The 24,673-nt window shown below is 43.5% G+C and overlaps 1 protein-coding gene across 7 annotated transcripts in view; it reads right to left on the reverse strand.

Moving 5' to 3' along the window:
• LOC311057925 (RNA-binding protein Musashi homolog 2-like) overlaps window positions 1–24,673 on the reverse strand; it is a 266,036-nt gene that overhangs the window by 117,728 nt on the left and 123,635 nt on the right. For all 7 annotated transcript variants that reach the window (XM_084075126.1, XM_084075124.1, XM_084075125.1 and 4 more), the window contains one exon: window positions 14,559–14,607. In XM_084075126.1, coding sequence (XP_083931252.1) covers window positions 14,559–14,607 — 49 coding nt within the window. The remainder of the gene's footprint in view (window positions 1–14,558; window positions 14,608–24,673) is intronic.

Raw genomic sequence — 24,673 nt, forward strand, 5'->3', positions numbered from 1 at the left:
TTTCTAAGAGCCTCCTGCAGGTCACAAATAGAGAAGCTGAGGGGGTATTAGAAGGCCAGAGGTCACCTAACTCTCAATATGATGACAATTCCAAGCCGGTATTTTCATTTCCTGAGGATACCGATTCCCTGTGGCGGCCGAGGCCAAAGCAGTTTGCTTATTTTGTTCAAATAAATTCATCTCTGCTTCTAATAGAGTCCGGATGTCGAGATGCCCAGCACGGACACGCAAGTACACATGGTTTCCCTTTCAAATCACATACTGTATACCGCTGAGGCAAACTGTAGAACATGTACATGTACATGTCCCCCACACTCACTTAAACGCAAAGCAACTGCACTACTACACAGTGAAAACCCTCTGTTAATTTAACTCAGACAGCATGAAATGCATCAATTTTTATGCTTCTTAAGCTCAGAGTTAACACTGAGGGGTTTGCTGTGTACCCAAAATGCCAGCTTTCTGCATGATGCCCCCCCCCCCCCTTGTTGCACTTTGTCCTTCAAAGCCTCTGCAGAGGTGACTCCATGCAGCCAGCCAGCCACTGGGAGCAGCTGATGTTTTTAAATGGCACACAGTCTCACTTGGTGGTGGCGAGATAAACACGAGGAAGAGATTAAGACCCTGGGCGTTCTTCCTCAATTCCTCCCGCCCTTCTTCCTCTGTCCCCTTGGTAATAGTGGTCATGCAGTGCCAGGACTGTAGAACCTAATCAGGGCCGTTGTCTCGGCTTGTGGAAACGGCATCTGACAACCAAACCCATCTGTGGCTGTTAGCAGGGACTAATATTCAATATGGTGGGAGGTGATGACAAAGAAACAGTAGAGGGAGACGATTCAGAGTAGGCATTTCTTCAATTTCAATCACTAACTTGACAAGTTCAAAGTATAAGGTCTGTCTCAGGGGAGACAAAATAATACCGGAATAGACCAAGTGGTGGTGTTGTAAGGACTCTCCAGTATCTGTAACGTTTTTCAGCCTTACAATGTTTTCCAGTGCCAACCTGTAGTGCTACATTGATTCTAGAGGCACCATTTTTGACAAATAAGTGCATTTTGTGGCCGATGCCTTGTCCTGTGAGGGGGGTGAGATCAAATCTAATAGATAGGGACCATGTTTTGTGTAATTGGTAATAGCTACACTTAATTAACCATTTACACGCTTATTTTTATGGGAGGGGGTGTTACGGCCCTATGGGGCCATAGTGTGTGTTTAACCCTCTGTCAGGGTTTCAGTGCTGCGTGGTGATTGAAGGAGGGAGTAGCAGATGAGATTGGAGGAGTGGCATGGAGATTGGGGACACACCTGAGCCTCATTCCTCAAATCAACCAGCCAGCATAAAAGCCTGGAAGTGTGTCTGTGTGTGACTATTCTTGGTTAAGAAACTTTATTCCAAACCATTTTTGGGTGTAAAAAACATAGAGAAGGGAAGCTACCAAGCTGGTAGGGGCTTAGAGAAGGGAAGCCCCTACCAAGCTTCCCTTATCTATGTTTTTTACACCCAAAAATAGTTTGGAATAAAGTTTCTTAACCAAGAATAGTCACACACAGACACACTGGCAAAAGGATCTCAACATGTGATGTCTTTCCAGGCTTTTATGCTGGCTGATTGCCATTTCTTTTAATTCCCCTCTTTTGACCATGTTTATGTTTAGTTAGGGAGTAGACTGTCATTTTTGTTTTGGTTGGTGTAGTTTAGTTTGGTTCCTTTTCAAGTAGGGTGGAGTGTTGTGATTGTTGTTTTGGCCTTGGCTTCCCTGAAGTTTGACGCTTTCCCTAAACTGTTTACATATTCAGCCGCCGTAACTTTCAGTTTGATTGTGACAATAAATGTACACGTTTTTGTTATCCTTGTGTGTGATACTTTAGATAATGTTACTCCTTTATAGCCTCTAGGCGACATACTGGTATTTGGTTAGGAGTGATTGTCTCTCTAGAATCTACACATTTTGATTTGACTGGTGAAGAACATAGAGGAGGGTAAACTGCCCTCCGAGATGCCTCACCTGTGCTCTCAGTTCCTGTTTACGTCGCCTTAGTGAGAATCGACTGAGTCTATGCCACAGTGGTGTGGCATACAACTTCAAACTAAACCATATGCAGTTTGGTGAGGAAATGCGGGGAAAATTGGCTGGAGTTGGTGTATGATAATAATACATCAGACTTATATAGCGCTTTTCTGGTACCCAAAGTCGCTTTACAAAACAGCTTAAAAACAATTTTATTAGGAGCAAAAAGAAAACAAAAGAAAAGAAAACATTAAAAGGCTAAAACAAAAGGCTAAGACTTGTCATAGAGGACGAAAGTGAGGTTTGGTTAGGTCTGGGCAGGGAAGGCGAGTCTAAAGAGGTGGGTTTTGAGGGAGGCTTTGAAAACGGCAAGAGTGGGGGCAGCTTTCATGTGGGATGGGAGTGGATTCCAAAGGGTGGGGGCCGCAACTGAAAATGCCCTGTCACCCCAGGTGCGTTTTTTTATTTTTTTGGGGAAGTCCAGGAGGTTTGCGTCGCCAGACCTGAGGGAGCGGGAGGGTGTGTGGCGTTGGAGGAGGTCAGAGAGGTAGCAGGGGGCCAGGTTATTGAGGGCTTTGTAGGTGGTGATGAGTATTTTGAAGTCTATTCTATGTTTTACTGGGAGCCAATGAAGGTCATGGAGTACTGGGGTGATGTGGTCTCTGGATCTGGTTCTGGTGAGGAGGCGGGCAGCAGAGTTTTGGACATATTGGTGATGACAAAGACTGGTATGATAATCAACGTAAATCACCGTGAATGAATGAATGTCAAGAGCTGGAGACCAAACACCCTGGGTACATCCTCTCCCTCCCCATGGGCCTCAGTATACTTCAAACAACCTTGAATTTGACGTTGAAGCAGAATGACGGGTTTGTGTGCTGTATTTGGTTTCATACAGCAGTGTGTGTGCAGGCTCCAAGACACTCTGCAACTTCTACAGGTGCAGAGAATTTCATGACTTGGTGCATCACTGGCTGGTGTAGAACATGGTAAAAACACGTTCACAAGGCTGCACAAATGTTCAATATTTTCAGACATTTTTCAAAAATAGCTGATCTACAAGCTCACAAAACGTCACATTACGAGCTTGTAAATCCGCTGTTTTTGAATAGCGAAAGTATAAAACGGGTGTAAAGTGTTACACTGATTTTGAAGCTATTTTAACTCAGTTAGCTGGGGACCCCCTGGAATCCCCTCAAGGACCCCTGGGGGTTCCCGGACCCCACTTTGAAGAACAGTGCTCAGTGCTATACCCTGAGGAGTAGGGTGAAGGACCAGATGAACTGCAAGGAGCCCAGCCACCCCAGCTATGATCTGTTCACTCTGCCACTATCTGGAAAATGGTATCCGAGCATCAGGGCTCGATCCAGCAGGCACAGGGACAGTTTATATCCTCTGGCCACAAAACTCCTGAACTCAAACAGACTGTACAGGATTACAGTTTACAGATTCATGACCTGTAAAGATGCTATCAAAGTTTTATATTCCATTTTGCTATTTTCGTGTGTGTGTGTGTGTGTGTGTGCGTGTGTGTGTGTGTGTGTGTGTATACATATAGTATTGCTATTTTGATATTTATACTTACAGTATTACTATTTTATCTCATTTCATGACATTATCATCTATCATTTTTATTGTTGTACACAATAAAAATGAACTGACACCTCAAGTGAATAAAGGCCTTTGCAGACGGGGTGCGATTAGTCAATCAGTTCTTACCGCATGCGAAAAGACGCACGAATCGAACTGGGTTCGATTGAGAAAAAAAACGCATCGCCGCATCGCATCGCCGCACGGTAAATTCGGAGCCGGTGTGCATGAGGTCATTGAGAACCTTGTGTTCATTTAAAAAATGATATTGTCCGTTTTTTTCCGTGCGAAAAATCGCTGTCTGCAAAGGCCTTAATACGGACATATGCTCGCAGCGTCAGATTCGACAGTACGGCCTGTGTAAACACACCAAATTTGATTTAGCTTAAAGTATACTGCCAGCTTAAGTGTAGCTGTGGGATCCACAACCCTGCCTAGAAGCTGATGAGCTGAAACAAGGATGTGATTGAACGTGACTGAACGGTGGAGGCCTCTGAGGTGGAGGTGCGTATAGTGCATGCATGTGCACTGCCGTTTAAAGTAACATTCACAGTCTCACACACATCGCTAACATCAGGTACCTCAGGCGAGTACCGAACACAAATTTGCCAATCTAATCTTGAAACACTGGGCATAATCTTATTCCATTGGATATGATCTGTTACATAGAGGAATCAGAGGAGCACCATTGTGCAACGGAGAGAATGAAAGGCAATAATTTCAAATGGGATTGGTACTGAAGAAAACTAGCCAAGAAATAATGTCTCTCTTTAGAGAGGATATTGTGAATAAGTTCAGTCCAAATAAGGATAAGCCCTCTATCCTATTGCATAACCAGGCAGAAACAGAATCAAGACTTTGAATTTGGGTTTGGCTAAGAAAATAAAGGGCTTCTGTTTCTCCCCCTCTTACGGTAATTCACCTGTGAAGTACGTACACTTTTTTTTCAAACAAAATAAATAATCCTATCCTCAAAACACCCCTCTTTGTCTCAGCAAAAGGAGGCCTCGTCAGACCTCTGAGAAAAACGGCAACGTTGTGGGATATTCTCTCTGTCTCTCTCAGCGGTGTTCCATCCGTTTGGTAAACAGCCGTGTCCTACAGTCGTAATCAGAGGGTATTTTTTGAGGGATTTGCAGGCTGGCCAGGAGGCATCCGCTGGAGTGATCTCTAATTGCTAGAAGCGGAGGCCTAGACTGCCTGGCGCTCGTTTGAAGCCATCGGCAGCAGCTTCCAGCCAGAAGAACCAATGGGAGGAGGCTTCCCACTGAGGCCCTCGTTTTCTCCCCCCCCCTCTCTCTCTTTTTTCCACCCTCTACTTCGTGTTCATCACACTCTTTTTCTACTTTACTTCTTTCTCTCACTTCCACCTCCCCTCTCGCTGCTTCCCTCTCTCTGCACTCTTTTCCTTTGTCACAGTCCTTCTCCACCCTCCTCCTCTCCAACTCAATCAATGAGCCAGCAATCGCTCTATAGACAGACATCCTGTGCTCCAGTCGGCCATGCTCGATCCTCCATACCGGTGGCCGTTGGGGTTTCGGATATGACGTCACACGCCAGGGCTTTTTGGAGAGCAACTGGCAACCTGTTAACGGCACATTTCGGCCTCTCCGATATAACCCCACAGACCAGCGAATAATGAACATAATATACCACATAGCATGGGAGGATAATGAGGCCACTTAATTTTCTTTTCCTTTTTTCCACCTTGTCCAATGAGACGAGTGCAGCTGAGCTCTGCCAGATGGCTGGGATTTTAATGGCACCTGGTATTACTGTACTGTAGCCTTTCTCATGGTACAGGCTTGTGTATTTCCAGCCCAAAGCACCAATTGTGAGAAAAGTTATGAGAGAGAAAAGAATGATGACAAGATGAAATTTTAATGCCAAACACTATTCTGGACACACAATGAACACGTGTGTTAATTCCTGGGCAGGCAATCCACATGCAGTAGAAAAAACATTCAATTTACATACGTACTGTACAATGTACACCAACAAATAAATATAAACACATGTGTATTTAGACTTAATCAAACTCACACACAGAGCGTTTTTGTTTGTTAGGTTTCTCACTCAGTGTCTCCTTAGTGCCAGCTCCACAGTGGGAGCTGCACTTGGCCATTGGGCTGCCGATCAAGGTAAAGAGATTACAAACACACACAATGCAGCCTTCTGTTCCTCTTCCAGGAGCAAACACAGCCCATTCAGCCAGCAGAGAAACAGGCTGCAAACAAATTCAACACCCTTGCTCCTATCTGCACACAAAGCCAAGTAATTCCTGCTTCTCCAGGAACCAGATCTCTGGTCTGTGCCCTTCTCTGTGGCTCTGGCAGTCCACAGTTGCCTTACAACTAATCCACATTCACCCTCCGTGCCTTCATTCCCATTTCCCAATGCCGGTTCGCATTACTAATACTTGCATCATTCAAAAATAAGCACACCAGGAATTTAGTAATTCTGTAACCAGTCACACAGTCATTGTAAAGTCATAAGAATAATGAAAGAAAGTTTCCCCGGGGTTTCATCATCCTGTTTAATAGTTTCATAAACAAAAAGCTGATAGAAAAGGTGTTGCAGCTGTATTATAACAAGGGGTAAAACAGACATTGGTGCCATTCTCGTGTTAGTTGGATTGACACGTTTCAATGCACTGACACTGGGTTCTGGTAACACAGATCTTTGCAGTGCATGAATAAAAGAATCACATGGCACATGCAGGTTTGACCCAATTAATCAAGCGCTTATGATTTTAACAGCATAATTTTGCACTGAATTCTAATGTTCTTATTTGCATTGCATACGCTTGCCATCAGCGAAAGCTCACTAAGCCATATATTCCTCCTCAACATGAATCCGTACGGACAAATGTGTGATAATGTGGAGGTTGAGGAGGGGTTAATTAGAGAATATGGTTTAACCACCTAAACCCTATATACTTACTACGTAAAATATTTTATAACATGTATACATGTATTACATTTATTAAAACAAATCCTAATGTTGGCCTGTTTTTTTTTGTGAAAGTTCACCTATTATGACATAGAACAGGGACGCTAGGGTTCATATGGTTAATGAAGAATGGAGAGCAGGGAAAAGGACTGTGCCTCCACCTCCTTTAACTCACAAATTAAACCCTGGTGCTTAGGTTGATAGGCGTAGCTGCCATGCTGTCTCTAGTCCTCCCTCACTATTCATTACTGTCGCCATCTCCTCCTCTTCAAGACATCATTTGTCTCACCTCAGCAACACTCTCCTTGGCAACGGCAATTGTGTTTGAAAGTAAAATCACTTTGTGGATCATAGATCATACATCAGCCTGCGGGATAGTAGACGTACAAAAAGAAATGATAGACTTAGGCAGTCATTTCCGAAAATGTTTATTCTTAACTAATATTTTTCCGACTTTGGTCTAGCGGTGGCATAGTGAAATCTCGAGTATGGGGCACCAAGAGTGGCATATCACTATGACTCAGACATAACCATAAACAAACCCGATATGCCCATTGGCATATACTGTATGGAGACCCGGTTGTCCAGAGCCACAGATCCGACCGCTATGCCCATATAGGTCATGTGCATACAGTATATGGGACCGACCGACTTCAAACTCGGCAAGGAGTTGAGGGAGTGCAGTGCCAGCCGTCGTTCGGATATGCGGTTGTCCAGATTCGCAGATCCGACCGATATGTCCATATATAGGCATATATGGGTATCCAGTTGTCCAGAACCGCCAATCCAACCATGCCAATATATCAGGGATCTCCATATATGGGCATAAAAGGGCCAGACAGGTAGACTAACAGATACAGAGGCCGCCATATATGGGCACAAAAGGGACAAAGACAGACAGGTACAATTTGTACATTTGTGTCCGGGTAGCTCAGTCGGTAGAGCACTCGCCAATCCACCACAAGGTCATGGTTCGATACCGGGCATGGCTAACTCAGTGTATGAGTAGCACGGCTTGGGTGTGGCAAGTCGTGCGGTAAGTACTGGGAGCTGATGGTAGGTGTTGCGCTCCACCTCAGCAATCCATCTCCCAGGGGGCTAGCACACTGCAAAACGGGGATAGACTTCCGCACTCTGGCTGATACCGACAATAAACCTCTCCGACCTCAGATTTTCCCATTTTCAGTCCTAATTTAGTCATTATGCCAGTTCCAAAATTCCACACACTTGTGTAGTCTTGTCACTACTGACCCCTACTGGTTGTTCTTCAGACTGGTTGATCATAAGGATAGTATTGAACCAACACGCCTCCTCCGAAACTTCTTTTCACTTGTCAGTGAGTTGCTTCACCGGGAGGACGTAATGCATGCAGAGGAACATCCTATTCCTCACAGTTCAACACCGCTGCTGACAAACACCCTCGCTAGTACAGAGATGCTCATAGGCCTGCGTCCTGCGTCTCTGATGCACAATATAGTGAAAGGACGCATTCATGACACCATCGTGGCGTCCATGGGACGCACTAGAGTTGTCACCAACAACAGAGAAAAATATAGAAATAATTTGTAAAATATTTTTTTACCGCAAATATTTTACAAATCCATGGGACACCACCATTTTGCATGGCCACGTCCTACTTTATCCTACTTTATAAACAATAAAATCCACGTAGAAATCGTCTTAGAAAGACAATACAAATATCAATAATAATCCACGGGAGCCGCCATTTTGCGCATGCTCAGACCGAATTCTTTAGGTAACGCGTTTGCATGTGACACTGTCACGCGCAGTTGAAACACTGACGCTTGTAAATCTGCTATTTTTGGCTGCTTGGGTTCAAGTGGTTAATGTAAAAGAAAAAAAAATCATATCACACAATGATTTGGCGGACCCCCTGTAGTAACTCTGAGGACCCCCTGTTGAAGACCCCTGCTCTACTCTATTTAATCTAAATTAATGGATACGTTATAGAACTGCCCCTGTATTGTCATTACAGCATTTCCTTTAAATCAGTGGTTCTCAACCAGTGGTCCTTGAGGGGGTTCCAGGGGGTCCCCAGCAAAAGGTTTTAATACATTTTCACCCCTTTATCCATATTGTATATGTTGGCTATTCAAAAATAGCAGATATACTGTACAATAAATAAAAATAAAAGATTAATGTTAGTGTGGCACCAAAAAGATTCTGAGGGCAACACAAAACCCCCGTTGACAAAACCGTCCCGGGGGGCACCGAACGGGTCCGCACTGCCAGCCTGTCAGTCGGTAAACCCTGGATTGCACATGCGGCTTTCCTCCCGCAAACACGGCATATTGTGCTAGTGTGGATGCCTGACTTATTCATCTTGATCACATGACCCCAGAGATAATGTGTACCAATATGTGTGAGTTTTGAACCAAATCAGAAGGAGGGGTAGCAAAAGGTGTGTTTTGAAGAAAACGCGAAATGGTGGAAAATGTACAGTAATCTGGCACAAACTGGACCATGTTGCGTCATGATCCAAGGAATAAAGGGGAAAAATATGTTAATTATACGACCTACAGTTCAAGAGTTATAGGCCAAAATGTGAAGTGGGCTCTTGTAGTGCCACCGGGAGGCGATTTGGAAAATTTGGGGTGGAGGTAATTCCTAGGCCTAGTCCTTGTGGGAATGTACGTGTAAAGTTTCAGAGCAATCGGGCGCTGTGTTCATGATTTGTGGCATGATGTGTAAAAGGGTCACCGCCGCAAAGTTTGGAAGCCAATGGTAGCAAGTCGTAATGGAATATGAGGAATCTGACAGATACATCTTGTCACATGACTACAGAGTTAATGTATACCAATGTGTGTGAGGTTTGGACAAAATATGTAGGAGTAGTAGCAAAAAAAAATGTTTAGCAACAATCTGCCTCATGGTAGCGTTAAAACAAGCCGATTTAAAAAACGTTGGGGTGGAGATTATTCCTTGTGCGTGTAAAGTTTACAACCGATCACATGACTATAGAGATAATGTGTACTGATTCGTGTGAGGTTTGGATAAAATCTGTATGAATAATGTCAAACAAAATATTTAGCAAAGTTCGGCCTCCTGGTGGCGCTATATAAGGCGGATGTGAACATTTTGAGGTTCTTCCTTGGTCTCCAGGGAGAGTGCGTGCAAACTTTCACACCGATTGCTCGAACGGTGCCGGAGAATAGAAAGAGACAGCAAAGCTTCCTGAAATAGTGAATTTCTTCAAAAAGGACATTTACAAAGATTGAAGACTTATTTCAAAAGTGAGACCAGTCCAAGAGCTAAGATGCTAATTGTTGAGAACAACTGCATCACTGCAAGTTTCGGGGACGTCTGCATGGTTTTTAATGCTTTACAAACTCATTGGCATCTGCCAAACGTTCATTTCCTAAATTGAAGCTTATTAAAAGTTATCTGAGGAGCCCAATAGGACAGCAGTTCCCATGAGTACTAGCTATAAGTATAAAAATGGATGGAGCCCGTACACCGCAAATTGTGAATGCGTATTCCATAGATAATATATATGAGATGCTATGCATAGCCCTTTATATTTTCTCTCCATTCCTATAAATGTAGGTTAGGGTTACGGTAGTCTGTTGCCTTTTACGAGTGGCCTAATAATAATATACGTAATTGTGGTGTTCACAACTGTGCTACTGTACTGTTCATTGTTGCTGGTAATTTTAAGCATGCTTCAAAATATGTCTCTCATTCGCTATTGACATTAAGTCACCATGCGCTTTGGTTAACCACTTAAACCCTCTATTCTTGGTAAAACGGACACGACTTACAACTGCACTTGGACTGCTTTTTTGCGTCTACACCAAATCTCTTTCCCAAAAAATAGCCAATCTACAAGATGAGCATGTAAATCGGCTATATATTTCTGTTCCCCCCAGAATAAGCATGCTGGGGTTCAAGTGGTTAAGTGAGATGGGCTGTGGGGGGCCTGAATTGACCATTCTTCATTGGGGCCCGGTGGTGGCCTGGTACGCCAATGGCGCCGCCCAAGTTAAACCGTCACAAAACCCAAAGTCACACTTTAAAAAGAAAAAGTTTAAAATGCATATGTGACGGAATCGTTTTGTTCATGTACAGATTTTCTTCCTGCTTTTTCATTTCTGCTCCGCTCTCCCCTGCACAGAAAATAGGCGTTGGGAGAAGAAGGAGAAATGAAGGGGAGATAGAGGTGTGGCAGGAGAGAGGAGGGGAGGGGAGGGAGGGAGGCGTTGGGGGTGCTGCAGTGAAAGACGGAACAATAGCCGCCCTCTGGCATCAACCTCTGGACGGCCCGAGCTGCTCACCAAAGACACTGCATTCGGCCACAATGAGCGGCGGCAGCAGGAAGGGAGGCATCAGAGAGTTCAATTTCCAACACAATTGGCCTTATTCTGCTCCCGTAAATGCCAGGGAGATGTGCAGCTTGTGCCTTTGTGTGAAGCTTTTGCTTACAGCAGTGTCCTCCAGCAGGAGAATGGAATGGAGAAGAGAAGGGCAGGGGGCTGGCAGTGGGCAGCCGAAATAATGTCTCTACGTGTGAATTAAATGAAGGAAGTAAGAGATAGAGAGAGGGAGAGACAGCCAGTATTACAACAATGAGGAGAGGAGGGAATTGTGTTGTGTTTTCCAGCAGTTATTTCTCCATGCAGCGGTTACCTCACAGGGAGCTTGTGAAGGACAATGCAGCCACTACCGGACTGTACAGTATAGGATGTGTTGCCTTGTCCATGCCCAGGGCGGCCACAAAACATACTTGCAGTAAACCATGGCTGTATAATATCACTCTAATCTAAAGCAATTAAAAGCCAGTGAATTACATCAGCGCAGCACGTTCTCATATTGCCCACGTGACATTGACTTTCCAGTTCTCAGTACGTCGTTCAAACCTAGTGACCCACTCCCCCAGACTACATTATACTGTAAATAAAATACTGCATACACTGTACTTCCTGTACCACGGCAGCCATTATTTTGTCTTCTCTCACATAAGCTCAGCTCAACTCTATCTTCTGCTATTACAGCAGAGAGTAGCTACACTTACTGTATTTGGATGTTCCACAGGACTAGGGCATTAGCAAAATGTAACCTTTACAAAGACATATATACTATCTACAAATCCACCATTTAACTTCCACAATCCACATTATCAAAACCATTGGTGTTGTGTGCCTCATTCTGTTTGACATGCATGATGCAGAGGTGTTGAAAGTGAAACTGGTCAAAGTCACTCGCCATCTACTGTAGGTGCCTATAAGTTCATAGTGAATGGCCCATGTTGTTAGAACTGTTTCATTTGATAACAGCAGGGAGACATGCCTATGGTTCATTTAGGTCCACATTTTACACTTTAGATTTACCTTCTGATTTCCACTGCTAAATTGGGCATAATACTTCTGTATATATATATGTGCCAACAAAAAAACTAAAGTAAAATAGAGTTGTATAGTTTTGTTTATAGTTACCTTCATAGTTTTGGCTTTGTGAATTAATTCTGATGTCATTGGCTCATCTTTTATTGACATAATTTAGGAAAACACCTTGCAAATCATTACCTATTTGTACACTATGGAGAAAATGCATGCAATTTCCAAAGGTATTTAGTAATCTATTAACACATTCCCTGCCATTGACGTAGATCTACGTCATTTCAAATCCAACCGTTGACCGACATTGACGAAGATCTACGTCAATAAAAAAAAAATCATGTTTTTAGTGATTACGCTAAAGGGCACCCCCGCCAAGCTATGAATGATCCCTTGACTGCGAGAGAAGGCTTGAACAAGAAATGACGTCATCCCAAAAGAAGTCACTCCATCCACTCCAATGTTATGAGATGTAAAAAAACACATCTAGCTCGGATTTCTTATTTTTTTTATGAAAACGAGCCCTATTCAACTGCCAATAACAACAGAACGGACAATCGCGGTAACAATGTTTTTGTTCCAGTGGATAGAAGAGATCCTCCCCCTCCCCCCAGACAGCTTTTGTTTACATCCGTGTCCACATCGTGGCTTCCGTGGGTCTCTGTGGATCGTCAAAATAAGGTAAAAAAAAAAACACTGGCAGTGGCGGAAGAATGAATTAATGAATACCTGGCAGTGAATGTGTTAAGTTGCTAAGCCATGCATATACTGTACTGCAAGGGCCATAGAGCCGCAAGCAGTCGTGCAATGAGTATCACGGGCCTGAACAACACACTTGAGTTGTCAAGTGAAAAGCAATTGCTTAAGCTAAGAGGCAAACGAATGACCAGGGAAAGGAATACAACTGTAAAATCACTGGTTACAAACACCCCCTGCAGAAAGAATTGTCCCCTGCTATTGTTTCACACTTGGCAGGGATCTGTTCCCCTGCCATCAGAAAAATTGCCAGGAAGGCTGTTTATCTGTCATTGTCTCCATTTGAAGGGCATTGCAGCCCAAAGGCAAACACCTAATACACAGCTGAGTGTGGCAGCCATCGCCATTCACGGAGCCACTGGCAGTGCAGGAGAGAGGAAGAGAGCCAGAGACTCACAGATATGGAAAAGAGAGAAGAGGCCTTTCGTCTCAAAGCAGACCCCACACTACGTTCTGTCACAATAGATCAAAATGCTCTCAAAGTCATAGATCACTTCCACTATAGTTCACATGTCCCACACTGAGAGACTGTTTACCAGACTCACAGAGCTCCTCCACAAAGTGCACTCCCCCCACACACACACACACACACACACACACACACACACACACACACACACACACACACACACACACACACACACACACACACACACACACACACACACACACACACACACACACACACACACACAATAGTGCGCACAATGAGAACTGTCTGTACAATTTCATTGTACATTTATAAAGCTGCAGTGGGTTGGCCGCACAGTATCAACAGATGTCTACATCTATACTGGAGCTGCGTGCACAGTGCTCAGTCGCATTGACTGGTGTGAGATGTAGAGGGAAGATCTGTCTGCTCCCTGCTCCTGTGGAAATACCTGCCAGTACCTGTTGGCAGCGTGCATGTGCACATGCTCACACACACTCAGGGTATATTGCACGCACGCACGCACGCACGCACGCACGCACGCACGCACACACACACACACACACACACACACACACACACACACACACACACACACACACACACACACACACACACACACACACACACACACACACACACACACACACACACACACACACGAAAGAGAAAGTAATATGGTAACTATTAGCTAAACCAAGGAATCATGTCCCTCAGTGAGTACACTAAAATGCCTAAGGAGGGTCTTTGACAACATGCTGACCATTACACATTGCACACACGTGTTTATCAATGGAATATCAGGCCTGTTAGCATGCCTCATGTTTTAAGTTCTGGATGAGAATGCATTTTATTGCAGGGGATGCAACCTGTCTTTGTAAAGTCCTCTGCTTCAGTGAGGGGCCTCGGCTAATCTACGGTGAAGAGATGATAAGAGCCAAAGATAAATCCAGTGCTTCTCCCCGGCTCTTATCTCATGCTGTAATCTGACAGCACAACACCCGCCACTCTGCAATCTTTGCACCCTTTATGTACCTCTCTGAAACACTCAATAGTAGGCACACACACAAAGCACCATGCACACACACACACACACACACACACACACACACACACACACACACACACACACACACACACACACACACACACACACACACACACACACACACACACACACACACACACACACACACACACACACACACACACACACACACACACACACACGTGCGCGCCATCCAACACTCAAAACATTCTAAATGCAGTACCAGCTTATTGATTCCTTTAACATGCTGCTTTTTGCTAATCTATTCTGGGACAGATGGTTCAGCTGATACCATGTGAAGTGGAATTGTTTATCTCGTGGGAGAAATGACACAAAATGACCATTCTAGTCACACACTCACAAAGACAAAAGAGAGAGGCAAAAAGTGGGAAGAGAGAGTGGAAGTGGATGGTGCTTACCTCTGTGTCTGTTAGTGGTTTTATCAAACATAAGCATGGCATCATCTACCTGGAAGACAAAAAAAAAACATACAACCAGATAAATGGAGTGCATAATAGCACAGAGGATGAACAATAACAACAACCTGTGGAACAGAAAATATAGCACAATCCACACATGAACATTCTGACTCAAGAAAGTAGAGTTGCGGGGGAACGGCGAGACAGAGACATCGCGCCACAGGAGCCCGGGACAAATGGAGCCCGTCCTGCTCTCACAGCCACAGCAGTGGCATGATATCAACCATCATTGTGTCCAATAAAGCTGCACAAAGACAGACAGCGATTGTTTATCTTCACGCTCCTCTGCAAAACAGATTTCTAGGCACCCGCCTGCTTGCCATAATTCAGAAGAAGTGCTTAAAAAACAGATTGAGGCAAGCTCATTTGGCTGGTGATTTCGTCTGGTTGGGGGGGGGGGGGGTAATAAAGAAGACAGAGTGGCATAGAACAGAAGTAGTCATAGAGACATAGAGAGATGGGGGGGTGGGGCGGGAGGGATGTCACTAGGCTGGATGCTGCTTGCACTCTGTTTACTGTCGCTATAGGTGATGTACTGTGCAGGGATCCTGTGCCCTCGGGAGGATTTGTGTATCTGTGCTGTGCATAGGAAGTGTGTGTGTGTGTGTGTGTGTGTGTGTGTGTGTGTGTGTGTGTGTGTGTGTGTGTGTGTGTGTGTGTGTGTGTGTGTGTGCGCGCGCGCACGCACACACATACATGCGCACATACAGGCATGTATGCCCATGCGCATACATGCGTGCGGGCATACATGTGTGCGGGCATACATGCGTGCGGGCATACATGCTTGCCTTTCTGCATGTGTGGCGCGGTTGGCTGATGGAGCAGCTACTTTTGGGGAGCCAGGTGAGGGCGAGGACTAGCTCAGGCCGAACTGTCTGATTGGATAAAGAGGAGCGTCTGGACGCCAGGCGAGCCAGAGATGCCTGGCATATTGTCCATGCCATCCTACTGCCATTCATTTGGCATTCAGGATGCTGGCACAGGGGCTTTTACAATCCTGGTACCCATTGCACGGCTCACAAATCAAATGAGGCAAATGAGTGTTGTTGTTTTTTTTTAACCGTGCCCCTCCCGCAGTAATTCCAAAAGAGATTACGAAATACAGTTGGCAATAATTGCATGGATTCCAGCAACCTGCATCTATCTATTCCAGTTACTGATACACTGAAAAAGGCAACTCTAAGTCCTTGTAGTAATGAATTACCCTCTGTCATGAATTTACTCACACATTGAATATGTTTTATATACCATAGATGGTTTCAGTGCCGGAGAAACAAATATCACTTGAAAGATCAAGTCTTTAGCAAAGTTTAGCTGTGTCTTTATAGATAATCTGAGCTTCTAAGAATTTTATTTATTGATTGGTTGATTGATGTTTTTATTGACAAAAGTCATTATATTCTTATACTATATATCTTAGGAATAATGAAAAATCAAATCCTTGAAAAACTTTTTTGGTGCCTCCGAGCACTGCATGTTGGCTGGTGCCAACAATGCAATAGGCAATACTTTTTGCCCAGATCATTAAAACGTGGGTGAAGTGTAGAAGTTTGATTAATTTTGATTGCAAGCAGTGTGACACGCCTAAATAAATCTATTATTTAATGTACACTTTAAATAGCAATTAAATGCTGGGCTGAGGGACTGCAGTGGACTTTAGACCAAGTCAGAGCTGCCAACCACACCTCATTTTAAGGCCCCACACAGATTTTCACGCCTAACGTGAAAACGACATCTTCGTTGGTTGGAAACTAGCAATGAAACTGCATTTTTGCACAACTTTACAAGATAGGGCTCTTAAGTCTTTACAATATTACATTTAGTTCAGCCAATGTATGGGCTTTATTCATACTCAAGATTTGCTACAATGTATGTTTTGAAAGACTAAGAGCTCTGTCTTCTTTTAATGTATTTACATTTTTAAAATGTACAAATGATGATACAGTACATGGCAGTTATTGGGACAGTATTACACTATAAACCACCACTCCCAGTTTTGCTCTGTTGTTATATCAGAGTTGAAGGTGGACTGCTCGGTCAGACAGACCCGTTCCACATTGAACACAGATACTCTATAAGGCGGTGATGGATCATATGTTGTGGATACAAAGAGTGGATGCACATCATGTGACGGTCACACTTTAGCAGCTCGAAATACTATATATTTTCCCTTCTCTCTCTCTCTCTCTCTCTCTCTCTGTGTGTACCACCTCCAGACTCTACAGAAACATCTGTGCTTCACGGCTTTTCAATGCAGTTATTCAAGCAGAACACTGTGTGGCTCCATCTGATAGAGGGTTAAGGACCTCTTTGCTGCTCACAAAAAGACCCTCATGCAGAGGTGAGGCCAGGCTCACTCCAGGGAAGAACTCTTTCTCTGACTACCCCCCCCCCCCCCCCACCCCAAAGAAAAACACCTCCTTCCTTCTCTTTTCACTCTTCCTTTTCTCCAAGCTTAGAAGAAAGGTTCAAAGGATAATGGCTGTCTTATCACTATGTTAAAAGGGAATGGGAGCTCCAGTGAAGTGTCTGGCCTTTTGTCACAATGAAGAAAAGAGCAAAAGTCCATTTCAGTGTGGTATATGCACTCAAACACTTCACGAGCATTCAGAAGGTGCACTCTCCACAAAGAAGGTATGGAAGCTCTTTAACTAAACCAGAGTCAAATCCTTCTCCATTGAAGAACCTCCCAAGCCGACAGACTCAGACACAAGGCTGTGCATCGTTTTGCTGTAGCTGTTCGAGGTACCCTTCCTCCATATAAACCTGTATGACATAATCCACTTCATCTCTTAACTAGCTATGCCCTACTTTATACGTCATTGTACGTCATCAAATGTCTTCCTTGGCTCTGCTGATTTAATAAACATTTGAGAGAGCATCAATAACGCAGAGATGAGAGAGAGATGAAAAGGGGGTAACTGATGGAGACATGCCTGGGGTAGCGGTCCAGGCACCTAGGCTCTAATGTAGCCTTGCGTGTCGCGGGTTCCCAACGGCCTTTGCTGCATGTCACCCCCATCTCTCTCCTCATTTCCTGATAGCCTACTATCCTGTGCTATCAATAAAGGCATAAAAGCCACAAAGAAAAATCTAAAATAAAAATAAAAATGATATGATGTTAAATATACCTAGCATGTATAAAGTACAACCTATGCATTTAAGGACAAAGGAATTGGTTGTGTTCCTCCACATGCTAACATTGGTGTAAAGACCTCTACACACTGTACGATATTTGAAATGGTCGCCGAGTGAACAGATAGTTAAGAATTTCACATTGCACGAGTTTCTCTCTTGAAATCGGGCTAAATATATCGTTGTAATTCTCGCACGATTGATTGGTCGGCGACAGGGGTTCACTGATTGCAAGATATTTCACCACGACCAATAAATACATTTGTTTTTATTCCAAACGTCTCACGAAAACGTGAAAGGCTCCCGTGATATATGCGCGAGACCGAGACAGGACGCTAATGATTGACATTAAATAATTCTCAATTTCTCTGTATTTCTCTCTCTCTCTCCCTCTCTGAAACAAACGTTTCAAAAGTCAACCAGGGTGCAATTCAGATCAGAAACAGTGTTGCCGTGTCCACTTATTATAAGCGAGTTGCTTGTAAAAAATATTGGTGGTTGCGTTTCTTTTTAGCTTATTTCCAAAGTGTAGTTGCTTATTTGGCTTTATTTCTTAATGTTGTTTTTTCTTTGAAAATAGCTGCGACGCGTTGTGAGCTTGTAGATCGGCTATTTTATTTGTATATAGGTTTAAAGTGCTCATGCAGCCTATAGTCGCTTTTGTTGGGCTTGTTTTCATAGACCTGGTTGCTTATTTCTCGCGCAAAACCTGGCAATACTGTTCAGAGATACATACGTGCCCCACACCCACACACACACACACACACACACACACACACACAGCTCTCTCTCTGTCTGCAAGCCCTATTCCTCTCTAATAATAAACAGCCCCATCGTCGAGCAGGCTCACTCACTCTAACAATCTGTTTTATCATGTTTAACTAATACAGGACTGGACTGTCTGGACGGTAATATTGCGGTTCTATGCGGGAGGACTAGCCACGGTGCGTGGCTGTAATGTGCTCTCATTGGCTGTAGCGTGCACTAGATCGGGGCCGATAGCCACAATTATCCAACAAGTTTGAAATCTAAACGTTATCGGGAACCCCTCGCCGACCGTACTTTATCGGGGTGTTTCTTCTCGGAGTACCTTACACACTGCGCGATCAACACCTCGCCGAGGAATGCCCGATCTTAACTGAGATCGGTGGTTTTGTCGGCGAACACCAAAAAATATCCCCGATAGTGAAAATGGTGAAGTGGCCATTCAAGCCAAAGTTGACCATTTTAATTGTGCCAAGTTTTGAGAAATGTTGGGACCAATCGACAGATCAACGTATTATAATAAATATGTACACTATTATTTTCCGAATACAGTAAAAGCCACTGTCGGCCATCATTCTCCCCTTCAAAGGTCTCTAATGTTCTTTTACAATGCTGGCAATTAACAAAGATATGACAGTGGCTCAGTGACAATGAACCAATATTAAGTGACAACCCTTCAAGTATTCTTCTACGGAGGAAGTCAAGTCATTGTCTGGAAACCACAAGCTGCAATGCGCTGCATCCATGCTTGAGTGGTTTTTACAACTGTCATTTTAACAAGGAGTAGAGGGCCCAACTTTAGCTCCCCAAAATGCTTTTGTGATTACAGAAGCGGGTGGAAGGCAATACAATTCTGAAGTACAAGACTATATAACCATACTTTTCTCATGTTCAATGCACAGTTGAGTTCAAGCAAGCCGCGCTCAATGAGGAGAGGCACATTTTTACTTTTCAAAAAGGAATAGTCTTTTTTATAATGGTGAACCTAATCAGGAGGAAAAAATAATATATACTGGAACAGTGTGTGTGTGTGTGTGTGTGTGTGTGTGTGTGTGTGTGTGTGTGTGTGTGTGTGTGTGTGTGTGTGTGTGTGTGTGTGTGTGTGTGTGTGTGTGTGTGTGTGTGTACGCGCACACAAGTACACAATTACTAATAAACATAAAAGCACAAAGTGTGCAGGTACGGTTACAGTATACGATTCATCAGTTTTTATGACACCTAACCTCACAATGAAAGTGACATTTTTTTTTATTCAAGTGGTTTGGGGCAGCTGGCTAACATAAGTCCTTGCATATGTAATTACTAATGATAGTCACCACAGGCTGAATGTCACCACTTATTCCAGTAACTTTCCTTCCTGTTGACATTAACAAAATGGCTTGAGAGCAACATTTGAAAAAGACAATTCCTCAAATCTGTCAGGATTACATATTTATGAGGTCCCCTGCTCAGCATCCAAGGAGGTCGCTATGGTGATGCGAAAGTGATGTATATTCTAACAGGGAATTTTGCATGTCATGTCAGGATGCCTGCAAGCACTGTTGTAATGGTTGGCGTGTATTCTCTCATGGCAATGAGAGTAGCCTTCGGAACGACGACTACGCAATTACAAAAGCCCTTCATTTCTGAGGCCACAATACAAAGAGCTGCCATAAAATTGTGATACATTACCCAGAGAGCCAGCTGAGGCTTCTCTGTGATCGAGTAATGCCTCCAGAACACTCTTAAGCCCTTGTGTAGTAAGTATTTAAAAATGCAGCATTCCTTGTGTCAAAACCAAAAATAACACCACTTGTATGCCTCCCGACCATGTGCATAATCAATACAAAGCTGTCATACACACAAAAATCTTTGCAAATAATGGCATTTGCTTATTGTCAGTAAACTCAAATTGCCAAAGTATATAATATATATATATACATACATATATAATATATTTGTATAATATATATGTAAATTGGGGAGAAAAGGGGGGTAAAAAGCAAGCAAGCTTTTCTTGCTTTTCTCCCCAATTGATTCCTCCCCACACACATTTCTGTGTTGTCACTGCGGTTGTATCCTACTGACTCACCTACCAGTGAGGAGCCCCCACCGGGAGGACGTAGAGCCTTTGTCCTACTCCTCCCACCCAACACTGCCTGGTGACAGGTGCCGCCCCAGCCCGTAGGATTACTTGCAGTGACTATTATCACCCTCACCGCCCGGCTTCCCTCCTCCGAACACGGGCCAATTGTGTTCATGTAGACACTCGACAAAGCCGGATGCACCACGGTGAATTCGAACCCACAACCTTCACGGTGATGGGCAGGCACTTTAACACCGCGCCATCCGAGCGCACCAAAGGTATATTTGCTAAGATTGCTTACTTTGGTAAGGTGTCCTGAATGATGGGGAATGCATGTATTACACATTAGAATACCACAGTTAACGTCAATATAAGAGATTAACAATTGGTGAGATAAAAATCTGAAAAACTGTACGATGGATGTATTTTCATAATAATGTAAATAGCACAATATAATATGTACCTGTAAAAAGCCTGCACCTTTCGTAGTGCAAAGAATACTTTGAGACATATGTATGACTACGAGAAAAATGGCTTATTGCTGGCCATGAAAAGGCCAAAAATTACAATTTATATAAGTTGAAAAGCTGGTGCTTTCGTACTACATGGCCTTGGTAAGATGGAGAGCTTGGTCATGCCTTTTTGCGTCACTGAGGCTTTTCAAGTCAACACAGTATGCTTTGAGTTTGCTAGAGGAGCTTAACCTTGGCCTTGTCCGTCAATAACACCCGTCTTCTATTGCCATGCTGCAGGACACTACTCATTATGGAGTCATTTTATTAATAGGGCTTTCCTCTCCACACTCTTACAGAGTTCCTCCTGTTTCTGTCAAAATGGACTATGCCTCCAAGCCACATCCATGAAAACACCTCCCTTATTCTCAGGCAAGGAAATATTGGGGGTTCAATGTTAAAACAGTAATTGCAGAGGTGAGCAAACCATGCGCCCAGGAGCAAACAGTTTAACTCAGAGGATTCATTCGGAATGATGCCTCTCCACTGGCCAAGTCAATTGGCAGTCTCTTGCACACAGTAAAATTTAACCTTGAAAGTGTAAAAATGGACCCTTATGATAATAAATTAAAGGAGTGAAATTATCAGACTGGATTTCATTGTGTAGCAAACAGGCACAAAACCAATTCAAATCACTGTACTCGCCCTTTCTCTTCCCACAAAATGTCAACATAGTAATGATCATAGATGGTCAGGGTCAGAAGATATTCTGAAAGGGATGGACTACTAGGGAAGACTAGATGAAAATAGGTCATGGAGGTTGGAAAGACAGCACAGAATGAAGCGGACGATGCAAAGGATATAAAGAGTAAATTACAATTTACAATTTAGGCATTTAGCAGACGCTCTTAATCCAGAGCGATTTACAGCAAGCAAGGACAACACAAGGTAATACATCAGAATAGAAAAAGTAATTTAGGATCATAAGTAAACCAAGAACCTTTCATCAGTCTAACAGTAGAATATCCCAAAAAGTCAATGATCTGTACATCGAAACTATACACACCATAGGATGCCACGTCAACAATGACCTATGTCTACATAACATAAATTACATTTTAGCCATTGCATAAGCCTGCAAGGTTGTCGAGGCTAGAGCAAGTCCTACGGGCTAAATCTGCTATCTACTGTGTGCGTGCGTGCGTGCGTGCGTGCGTGCGTGAAGCAGGCACAGCTGTATTTGTTCATTTGCCAGACGGATCTGCATATCTGCCCTCTTTGTTTCACGGTTCAACAGTGTCTCATGGGGATTTGAACGCCTCTGCTCTGGTTGTCTGCTGCACTTAAACTTTCTCTTTCGAGGTGGCTCTTGCAGTGTGTCATCAGGCCTTGCTGCAGTGGTGGAAAGTAACTGTATATTCTCCTCTGTTTCATGGTTTGTTGCCTATCTGTGGGTTTTTGGCCTGGCTGTGGTGTCTGGTGGCTTGCCCTTTCAAATTCTTCCACCTCATTGTCACTTGCCCCACTGTCCTCTTCCGCCCAGACCCAGTGGAATTCAAATTGTCTGTTATCATCATCCATATTTTGCAGTTTAGCTGCTCCACCCTCTCAGTTAAAACTGTCAACTATAGTCATAATTACTCCTTACTACTAGGGGTGTGAATCTTTTGGTATCCCCTGATTCGATTCGAATTTGGTTCTTGGGGTCACAATTCGGTTCAAAATCAAAATAAAGATCGCAACAGCACACGTCTCTTCTACACACAGTGGTGTACTGACACATATACACATAGAGGTAGAGAGGGAGAGAGTGGGAGACAGAGAGGGAGAGAGTGGGAGACGGAGAGAGACAGAGAAAGAGACACAGATATACATAAGTGCATCCAAACGCTTGCTTTCAATGAGGACAGAGCCATCTGTATTTCTTCCTACTTCATTTTAGCAGCCAGCAAGTGACACTAGAAGCCACACTGCTTGTTGCGCAACAGCTATGGAAGCTGGGAAGGCAAGTAAGCATTACCATCAGCAAAACGTAAACATTTTTTTTTAAACTGTGATTTGATTCAGAATTCTAGAAAGAAAGTAAGAATCGCAATTTTTACATGAATCAATATTTCCCCCCAACCCTTCTCTTTACGCTCTCCAGCAGTGAGTGGGTCTCAGCAGGTGTAAAATGATGTCCCTTTTTGTTCATCTTTCCACCTCCTAGTTAAGTCACAAATTTGTTTTTATAGGTCTGACTCTGAGTGTTACTCGTTCTCAGTGACATAATTGACCACATGCTCTAACAAATCTAGACATCTGATACTATTACAGGTGTGTATTCTTAATTACTAATTACAGAGACTACTTATTCAGAGACAGTTGTGATACACTGACTGAGAGAACACAGTCGAGATATTGTTCACCTCCTCCATGCTGGAAGGAGAGGTTGGTGCCAAAGGATCCACCCTGAAGGCCTCCAACGACATACTACAGAAGAACTGTGGACTTGATGACATCAGCTACCTGGTTAGCACAGAGCCCTATGGAAACCTGCTCTGGCTGTGGAGGAACAGGTCCTCATTGCCCTGCTCTTTTACCCATCAGGACACACACACACACGCACACACACACGCACACGCACACACGCGCGCACACACACACACACACACGCACACACAGACAGACAAATCCTACATATAGTTAAGGAAAGTCTGTCACACTCTCTGTTCCACATTTTTCTCCTCACTGGATTGAGCAGTTGTTCCGAACGTACTTGCACACAGGCATTGACCATTAGCATTATACAGACCATGACGAAGCCTGTTTTTCACTTTTCCCAAATTCAAGCTGTTTATTAGCCTTTTTTGGAAACTCTGTCTAACTCTACGCAGTTTTACTCTGTTGTCACGCTTCTATGCTCCCAACCAGTGGGCAGATTTAAAGCTACGGGCTATACCATAGAGTTACTGTATGGGCTACATCGCATATCAATCCATTTTTTAACCATAATCTCAATTACTAAGCTAAAGTTCTTAGTCGGAGGAGATGCAGACATTGTAGCATGACAGGCAATAACACACTCTCTCTCAAAGATGGCACTTACATTTCAAGTCGTACACTTAGATTGGCTGATGTTAAAAACATAACTGACACAAGGAATCAACAACCAGACGTTGCAGATTACAGAGACATTTGAATGATGGAAATCCGTTCAGAATTACTTGCGGTACCTTACAAGACCATGGACAAACATTGTGCACACATGTTACAATGTATTACAATACATTAACAAAAACACAGTAGGCACAGTGCCCCATCAGAACATAACACATGTTGCCTAATAATAAACCATCCATGTTATTTACACATACAGCAAGTCAAGACCAATTTCTTCTTCACAAAACACAATCTAACAATACAGGAATTCCTTTACTCTTTTCTGTGCCCTCCCTGTGTTTCAACCTTGCTGCTGTTACTGCTACCTGAATTTCCCCCTGGGGATCAATAAAGATTTATCTTACCATATATATCTGTTAGTGTGATACTATATGCATTTTATGACCAAGTATTAGCTGTTAAATGTTGCAGCAATATAGTACTTTGATTCAGAGTGAGAATTCACAGGAACAGACAAATTCAAAGCAGCTTCTGTG

The sequence above is a fragment of the Gymnoscopelus microlampas genome (assembly GCF_963454915.1).
Source record: "Gymnoscopelus microlampas genome assembly, chromosome: 12".
Taxonomy (NCBI): Eukaryota; Metazoa; Chordata; class Actinopteri; order Myctophiformes; family Myctophidae; genus Gymnoscopelus; species Gymnoscopelus microlampas.